This window comes from Priapulus caudatus, unplaced genomic scaffold (assembly GCF_000485595.1).
Source record: "Priapulus caudatus unplaced genomic scaffold, Priapulus_caudatus-5.0.1 Scaffold14, whole genome shotgun sequence".
NCBI classification, from domain to species: Eukaryota; Metazoa; Priapulida; class Priapulimorpha; order Priapulimorphida; family Priapulidae; genus Priapulus; species Priapulus caudatus.
The window spans coordinates 525,311-535,405 of NW_014577075.1; the positions used below are offsets into that span (position 1 = coordinate 525,311).

General features: G+C 43.6%; 1 protein-coding gene across 1 annotated transcript in view; it reads right to left on the bottom strand.

Annotated features, from left to right (window-relative positions):
- The window catches only part of LOC106809265 (neuronal acetylcholine receptor subunit alpha-7-like), a 98,744-nt gene that overhangs the window by 14,891 nt on the left and 73,758 nt on the right, over window positions 1–10,095 (bottom strand). Inside the window, exons 6-7 of the mRNA XM_014812280.1 lie at window positions 1,342–1,457; window positions 629–823 (exon numbers count right to left, since the gene is read on the bottom strand). Of these exons, the coding sequence (XP_014667766.1) occupies window positions 629–823; window positions 1,342–1,457 (311 nt within the window). The remainder of the gene's footprint in view (window positions 1–628; window positions 824–1,341; window positions 1,458–10,095) is intronic.

A 10,095-nucleotide genomic window follows, 5' to 3' on the forward strand; every position in this document is an offset into this window, starting at 1 on the left:
CACTGGGAGCGGGGACAGTCCGCTATTTCTCACGAGCGAGCATAGATCTATCATGATCGGTGATGATCCTACACTGGGAGCGGGGACAGTCCGTTATTTCTCACGAGCAAGCAGAGATCTATCATGACCGGTGATGACCCTACTGGGACCGGGAGATGGGTGACAATCACCGTGACGAATCTCAACGCGTCGTAAATTCGGATGAACGTTACAAACGTAGCGATCTTGCCACAGGGTTAGGACAGACTACTGTATCCCTTAGCCTGTGGTTGCGTGTTTGTAAGTCTACAGCCAGCGCACCAAGCGGAAGTGAACTGAATCGTGCATGTTTTCCAGAGAGATTTTCCATTCGACTTTCTAAATATGGTTTTTTATAAACATTTAACCCAATAAATAACAAAAAGCAAAGTGTTAGAATCGAACCTGATGCGTAGGAATGAAGCACGAAAAATTTCAGCCGGATTCGTACACGCGCCTAGAAGTTATGCAGGAACAAACAGAACGACGCTACTCAAATTATTATATAGATTACAATAATGTTATTAATATATACAGCTCCGTGAATGATTGTTATGATTGCAAATTAAGATGGCCGACAGTTGGCGCCATCATGTAGGAGAATACTCACACAGCGTTAGCTTCTCGCCGGACTCTGGAGGAAGCACGAAGACGAGTAACGTCATTCCGGAGATTAAAAAGCACGGTATCAGCAGGTTAAACAGGTAGTACAGCACGCGTCGGCGTATCACCACTGTAAACGTCACGTCCGGATACGGTTCCGGGCAGCAGGCGTACTTGAGGACACTTCTCTTACCAGGTATCTCTGCGAACACAGGTGTGACGTTCGGGTTTGTATAAGACGGCACAGGTGACGTTAGCGTGATACATGTATCGCACAATTGCTACGTTTAGGCGAGAGGTAGATCGGTCGACGCGTTCGGACCATATACGTGATAGAAATCTACGTAAACATTTATCGACATACGTACACGAATTATCGTTCGTGTTTTGTGCTAATATACTCCACTTTTAACCAGATCATCGCAAATCTTAACGAACGTATGTGCAAAAAAGTTTGACCTTGATACTGCGCCAAAAATCATGCAGTGTCATGTAGTACATGTAATGGCTAATGGCTGTGCTAACTTTATTAGTCTATTTGAGTCTGCGGCAAACCGACAAGGCCGCCTATAAATCTAGCCGATGAACGTTACAATCGTCTCGTAGACCATATCGCAAACATTTCGTCGGATCGCTCAATTTCGAAACAAATTTACGAGAGTCAATATGCGGACGAACATCGCGGTCGAACGTTCGCGTAATGGCGGCGTCTATGTATACCGATGAGATCCCACTCGCCGTTCTCTATGAAGGAGTCGGTGTCACCCTGATCCATTAATAGTTGGAGGTCGACTCGGTAGCCGTCGTACGTCCACGAGCCGAACTTCATGATGCATCTGTCGTTCAGATAAAAAAGCAAGCGATTATCATTAGTTAAACGACAAGGAAAATAACGGCTATACGCGAGAGACAAGTCGAGCAAACGCCGTTACGCGGACAGATATATAGATAAAAGGACTCTAAAGCTGCCATCATCTACTATATAATAGTGGAAAGAGCCGAAGTGTCGTTTTACGTATCTCCTCCGAAACCGTGCCGCGTGGGCTCGCGCGAATCGAGCTGGGGCCCCTTCTGGGCGTCGCGACTAGATTCCGCTACGTTAGAACGCGATTTTTCCATCGTAAACTGACTTTTTGAGGCAATTTTCTAAAAAGTTATGTGCCCGAAGAAACTTCGGCATTCATCGGCGCAAACCCGCACCAACTTTTAAGATCGCAAAATCCGCATGCGCATGCAGTCCAAGCAGAGTACGTGAATCACCTTGTGATTGACGTGCTCTCATCGCATTTAATTAGGTGGGTCCTTCACCTAGCATAGCAAGCCACACTAAACGCACGTACGGCACGCACGCACGCCCACCGGCACGCGCACACCAAAGCCATTGCGGCTGCGGTGTATAAACAGCCAATCACTGCCGCGCATAGCTGTGAGGCGAACATTTAAGACAACCCCCCAACGAGAGACGGCTGCAGTTGTATGTGTATGTGTGTGTGCGTCGGCGTGTGTGCGAGTGCGCGTGTGCGTGTGCGTGTGCGCGCCCGTCTGTGTGTAAATGTCGTATGTGTGTGCGTGGGTGCGTGGGTGCGCGTGTCATTGTGCGTGCGCATGCCCGTATGCGTGTGAATGCGATGTGTGCGTGCGTGCGTGCGTGCGCGCGTGTGTCATGTATGTGTGCTCACGTGTGTGCAAATATTTCACAACGGGAGGTGTAACCGTGTCCGCCGCCGTCCACTGACTTTCAAGAAAATATATCTTTCCAAACTACTCAATACATTTTTTTTAAAGAATGATATAGCCATACTAAATGCAGCTTAAATTCAAAGGTAGGCCTATCTATAATATAATAGTAGAAAGAGCCGAAGTTTCGTTTTCCGTATCTCCTTCGAAACCGTGCCACGTATTCGTACGCGAATCGAGCTGACGCCTCTTCTGGACGTCCCGAATACATTCCGCTACGTTAGAACGCGATTTTTCGATCGTAAAGTGACTTTTGGAGGCAATTTTCTCAAATGTTATGTGCCCGAAGAAACTTCGGTGTATAAACACTAATCACTGCCGCGCACAGCTGTGAGGCGAAAATTTAAGACAAACCCCAACGAGAGACGGCTGCAGTTTTATCTGTGTATATGTGTATGTGCGTGTGGGCGTGTGCGTGCGCGTATGTATGCGTGTGTGTGCGTGTGCGTGTATGTGTGTGCGCGCCCGTGTATATAAATTGGTATGTGTGTGCGTGCGCATGCCCGTATGTGTGTGAATGCGGTATGTGTGTGCGTGCGCGCGTGTGTGAATATATTGCTTTCATTCTGTCACAGTTGCGCTGGCCCAAGCTAGAGGCTCTCTATACAGAATTAATCCCGTATAAATAAAGGAATTCCAGGATAGGTTTTATCGCAGTGTCATCTATCAATGCGTCGAAAAACGTGACTATAATTAATTGCGGGTAATGTAGCGCGCGTGTGAGCTCAGTTGTAAAGTATTTAATTCGCAGGTATATCTAAAATACAAATCTGTATTAAAGTGAATATTTCACCAATTTCAACAACTTGAAAATTACCATACATTTAACATTTACGCCGTTATATCACATAAAATAGCAATTGACATGTTAGAACGCAGCCATATTTTGTTATTTTCCGAAAATTTAATTTGTAAATAGCGACAGACACAACTGCGTCTAATTCTGACAAATATGACACAATCTTTTTCATGCAGTCTGGTGCAGATTTTCGGCAATAGCTACAGTCTAGGGAGAGCCCGCAGTATGTAGGCCGTCGAAGTTTGTGACCACCCGCTAGTCATCGCTTTATTTATTTGTCTCGTCAAATTTCCACTATCTTAGGAAAACTTCCGCCATCACCTATTCAATCGATGGAAAGCACTTAAATTCAGTGTGCCGTTTGCTGTTCGCGGCCCGCCTGTCTGTAGGTCGTGCGGTTGCTTCTGCCCGCCACAACATATTCTGTAATATAGCAGCCGCTCCCGTCGTCACGTGTCGCATGCGTTACTGCATGCGTTATGCTGCGCATGCGTTAGCTACTGTTCACGCGTGGTTGCTCGTGTGAGCGCCTGTGTCCTCATAAATCGGTAAATATCTTATCGACAAAAGCCGCTTTTTGCGATACGTAACCGAGCTCAACTGGCTGCCGTTCCCGGAAAGAAAGAGGTCTATTTATAATTCATAGTATTTGTATATTATGTACTTAGATGCATTTGGAATATTTGGATAATTTTTTGTCAAGCGTCTGTACCGTATTGCGTCGCTTGCAATACAGTTGTCATAAGAGATTGAAGAGTGTTCCTGTGACCACCAAGCAACGATGGATGTAGTATTGATATAAACTCTCTCATTGACAATCACCCCCTAAATGAATCATCTATATGGCGAAGGGCATGCAGCGTAACGAAATAACGCGTACGGTCGCGGTCTGCTCATTCCTGGTTAGAAACGCATTTATAACATGGCGGCATCATCATTTCACAGATTACTCGATGTTAGACGTAATGCGTCTGCAAATGCTGCATCACCTTGAAGAAACGCCAGACGCGATCGCAAATGTTTCTCCGTCGACAGTTGCGTCCTTTGCGCGATATGCAAATCACGGCCGCCATTTGAGAGTGGCTTCGCCACGGCAGTTTATGAAACGGTGTGCGATGTGGTTGATGGGATTATGTATGAAGCTGCGACGCACTTACAAATACGGGTTATTGGAGAAATCGATGGAGGATTTAAACGCATTTAAACTATTTTGATTTTTTTCGCTGACAGACAGAATATCAGGGAGAGAGTATGGGGAGTTAGTTGTAGAGTTTCAATGTGTGTAATTATGTGTGCGCTCACGGGCAATTAAGGCTTTCCATTTAGTAACGAATTTTATATTATTTTTAATTAAACTATAAATTAGTCGTGATTCGTAATTAGCGTGATAGTTACGTCAAGAAAGACCTTATTACGATATTAGGTATGGTTAATTGATGTTATCAGTTTGGTTGTTTCGCATTTATATTCGACTAATTAATATGATGAGACCATTTTTGCAACGCGGTTATAAAAAATTGTAATTACTCCCTTTTTACTGATTTTACTCTATGAAGCCGTATCCTATATCCGAATAGCACACCACACAAACACACACACGCGCGCGCACGCACACAAGCACGCACGCACGCACGCACACACACACGTGCAATAAGGATAGTAATTCTTAAATCAGTGAATAGAATTGCGTTTTTATGAAAGGCGTAAGCATAATAAGTGAGGCATCGCCGTAATATAGCTTTAGCGTATATTATAGAATGCTGCATGGTAAAGTAAATTATTGCTTACCTATTATTTATTACTATAGATTATTGCAGGCAGACTTACTTTTATCTATGCTATCGGTGACACTATATCATAACGTAGGTTAATGGTGATAGTGTGCAAAAAATGATGAGTAAGTTGCAGAACCGTTTAGTTTTTATGGAGTAAACGGACGAAGTTTGTCTTCTGTTTGTCTTAATGTACTTGCTTGACCCGGGCCCCGTTGTCATTATGGCAATTGCAAACAAAGCGTGACACGGTTGGCGGAAATCTGCGAGCTGATTGGCTAATTCTGGTTTCCGTGTTTGAACAAATTCTGTCGTTGTATAAATTAAAATTACTTTGGCCTAAAATCAGGCGTAGTGTAGATAAATTAAATAGATAGATAAATAGTATAGATTAATGACACAAGAAGAACTACGAGAATAAGAGAGAGAGAGAGAGAAAGAGAGAAGAAAATAGTGGCTAACAGTGAACTTATCGACGCCTGATCAGTCTGTTGTCGGCGAAGATCAACACAGCAAATCGATAAAAAAAAGGCAGAATTACTGAGGAATTTCTTACCGTCCTTTCACTATCAACAGCGCCATCGGTTTCACGCCACCAGTGCGCGTGCACCGTGCATAGCGAGGCCCTAAAACTCAAACTATACGACAATGTCATGCAGCAGTTAACCTGCTGTTAATCGGTGACTGCCCGCTAGTCCGAAGGCTCGCTAGTCCGAAAACCGCTGTTAATCCACCTTCGCGCGCGATCAACATAAGTTTGGCCGCAGGCCGCGTATGCGCAGCAGGTCTTACTAGAAATTTGAGTTGAAAATTAAAATTGATCGCAAGAGCGAATTGTTAACGAGGTGAAATTGTCGTACGAAGTTTCGACATGAATCATCGTCGAGCCTGCGGCTTTTCGACGATGTTGCTTTGTGCGAGAACGCAGCGTTGCATGCTGTGCATCTGTCACCGTAGAACGAGAACGCAATACGAGAGGAGCTTAATGGCCTCGTCGCCGAGCAACCCCCTGAAATGCTGCGTCTTAGTTCTTAGGGCGGCTTCGCTTTGTCGGATTCGCTTTGTTGTGAGATTTTCTTGTCGACTCCGAGCGCGTGAGGTAGAACTGCGTAAGACATTTCTATCGCTAAGATGAGTCGAGCAATGATGAGGATCCCCTGGGAGCCTCGCCTGCGCGCAAGCGTGTATAGCATATGGTCAATATTGGACAGCAGCGAGTCGGAAATAGTGTACTAACAAAAGCATCCCGAATGCTCTCGCTCGATTTATTTTCTCAATCAACGCTCATCATTTGATCGACGGCGGCGATGAATAACATTCGTCACACAAACCACACACGATTTAAATTCGTCGAAACCCACGGTTGGTTATATGGCGGCGGGGGCAATAAACGTTTGGAAAGCCGTGCGAGCGTTCTGGCATTTACAGATTTGATGTAGATTTTGACAGCGTTCTTGATTTTACACGTCGTTTTTGCTCGGGCCGGAACGGAAGAAAATCAAGTTGGAAAGTGTAAACTGTCAAGAATGAATTGCGGTAAAGCCAAATATCGTTTTAAAATAATAATCTCATTTTTTGTTAACGCGCGCTTTCAAATAGCGAAAATGCAATAGATGAAACTAATCATCCTGAACAGTGGGTCTGCGCGAATGCACTCTGAGAATCTTGCATAGCAGATTGAACGCCATCTTCCCATCAATAGCTACAATGCAGCTTGGGTGCTGTAAAAACACCCGGTTCAAGGCCTTTCTATTATAAAGTCAGTGTTATTTTTTTCATTTCAATTACTAACCGGACCTTTCAATCTGACGGAGTTTTTATTATTGCCTCGTGCGTGCACACATTATAAGTGCCCACGCTCTAGAGGGCGAGGACACACAAGCACACACACACACACACACACACACACACACACACACACACACACACACACCAACAAACACGCACGCACGCACGCACGCACACGCGCGCGCAGACGAGTGATGCGTAGCATATATATATATATAATATATATATGCCGTTAGTAGTTAACGAATTTTAGTCAATCAATCCAAAATCCGCAAAAAATTTCCATTTTTGTAGAAAATGACGTTTTCAAATAATGCTGTTAGTAAATTCGTGTTGCATCTTTTCAACTACATCGACTCCGCGTAATCTAAAAATAAGCTAATTAAATAGAGTACAACATCGTAAATTCATGAGCAAACGTTTAGGTTCGCAATTTACTTTCAATGGCAGCACAGTGTATGCTGCGATAACTGTTATTTCTCGTGTTTGGTAGATGAAGTTGTCTATATGAAGCGAACTTTATCGACATGAAATCACCAAGCCAACGTTTTTAGGAATAATTTCCCAAACTGTATAACATCGTTTTAGCGCGCGTACTGCCCATAAAGCTTATCGGCGAGGCATTAACCAATTTTAGGAACATCAATGCAACCATATACCACAGGATTAAGAATATTATTTTATGCCCCTGTGTTTACGTAGTGCGGTTATTCGGCGGACAAGATGCTGTTACATGGAGCGGATAGGGAATAGTGACATTTACTACGACGCGTGCATGAGTCTCTCGCCTGAGTAATCTCTCGTTGCTCAGATCTTATGTCCGCCAATGTTAGTGAAATAAAAAATGTTCATGCTACAAGTGCTGTCACGAAGCAGACAGTCCGCTATTTCTCACGAGCGAGCATAGATCTATCATGATCGGTGATGATCCTACACTGGGAGCGGGGACAGTCTGCTATTTCTCACGAGCGAGCATAGATCTATCATGATCGGTGATGATCCTACACTGGGGAGCAGCCCCCGAGAAGCAGAGTTTCTCAATAGTGTATCCAGTTGTCTTTATCGCACCTGTAAGTTTATTTCTCACGATCTAGTTTGACAGTGCTATCTCAACTGAGGGCGAACATAGATACTATCAATGACTTTATAGCTTACCGCTAGGTAATAAGAAATAGGCGCAATTATCACAAAATGTGAACGTCGGTCCCTAGTGTACCACTAACTGTAGTGAATAGCTCTATATAATATATATATATATATAGTGTGTGATGATGGTACTAAGAATATCTTATATATCTATATATACTATTATATTTCGTTCAATTAATATATTATTAGTACTAGTCACGTACCACGTTTACTCCACCAACGTTCCACCAGAGTTTCTAGCAAGTCTTATCGTCAGCCTGAGTTCACTAGATCTCACGACGAAGGAAATGCTTTAAAGTGCCACATAGGAAACTTCGCCAAATTTCCAGCTTGTAAAGTATTCTCATGTCTGATAAGCAGGCCCACGTTGACGTCTATGCGCTAGGCCCGCAATATGTGTCCAGGTGGTTCATACACTGCTCACTTAAGCAATTCGTAATCTACTGAATTAGTTGTATGATTATGAAGGCGTGCGTATATCTTATTTTCAAATTAACGAACAATATCTCTGCAACGATATTTGCATTTTATATATAACAACTTTTTGCGGCGGCACTTTCTCAAATTAATCTGTTAGCTGAGCCCTAGTGAGAATCGCCTATAATAGCTTATTCATGCGAGAAAATTCATTTATCTATATTCTATATTTCCTTTATACTATCAACTGTAGTGGTAAAGACAAGATACCCACTACAGAGGATCCAGGAATCGCGAGAGTCAGGACGGCCCCTAAGCGAGTAAACTGCAACTATCGTGATCACGTAGCTTCTGGCAGGTTAGACTGCAGCACAAACACACACTCGTCGACGTCACCTTATTGCCTGTGAGGCGCGCCGGGACAGATTCGCTTAGCTCACTCTCCTTACAGACTCCCGCAGCTTTCTGTACGACAACCTCCACCTCCTTAGCTCGGCAACATCAGGTGGTCCAACACTGCGCCGATCTAGGCAATGCTCACTCGAGATATAGCGATTCTTATAAAATCCACTGATGTAGACACTCGGCCACAGGATTGTAGGTTGACATATCCTTTTAACGTTTTAAACTTCTGGGGTTTTGTTTTGGCAGTGGTTGTGGAATTAGCGTGTTTGCCCAAGATGGATATGGAGGAAGGGAGGATACAAAAGGCAAATACAGTACCTGCGTCATAATTGTATACTAATACCAGAAAAAGGAAAACATGAACTAGAACAGGGCAGATGGTAGAAGTAGGCTGATGATAGCAAGATTTGAAAAATCTAAGGAGAGTACGATAGACGCCACTTGGAGAACAGCCACAGCAGCGACTTTTGTAACATAATGCGTAGAAAATAAACAATTTAACGACTGTAATTTAGAAAATTAGAGATTAATTCTTGCCAATTCTTTTCTTATCCGCATTCTGGTACCCATTATTGCATATTCCACAGCACGGTAATACCTGATTTACGCGTGGACACTCGCCCACGACTAACTGTAAAAACGTAATTGTACAGACCTTACCCAGGCGTATCGGAGTCCTATAGGCCTGTATCAACCAGGAATGTGGACCTCAAGGAAATCGATTCACACGACATTTCTGCGCACATCTCGATCATCGCTGGGATAATACTCGGGCTTTTTTAGTATACGTCCTATTTTGTGTATTTTCCTCACTATAGCTGTTTATGTTCCTGTATAATTATCCTTGTAATATAAAAGATTTAGTGCAAATTACTCTAAGTCTCGTCATTCCGTACTTAGCTCTTAACTGGCTACTCTTTATACGTCCTACTCACTCCTCAGTGTGTCCGCTGGTCACTCGTCCTATTATATATTTAATAGGCTCAGGCTACAGGTCACATATGTGATGCCTATAGTCTTATCTCTGCGCTTTCATTTGCGCATCCTACAGCCCATTCGGTGTATCTGTAGGCATAAGAGAGCGAGCATAGATTATAACTAACTTCTATGGGTAAAATATTCACTCGTATGAGACTTAACGACTCTCAAAGAGTGAGAATGACGTTATAGCTAACTGAGCGCGTGGCGAAGCTATCAAGAACTGTATGTGTGGCTGTGTGCTGTGTGTTGTGTAGTGTTGTGTGAGTGCTGTTGTGTGTGTGGTGTGTGGGATGTGTGTGTGTGCTGTGTCGTGTGGTGGTGTCCGTACTGACGCTCCTCATGACTGTTATACTGTTACTCCTCGAAAAGTGTTCATAATAACCAGTCTGGCAGATCCACTTACAAGAAAAGTTGGACTTGGCCATA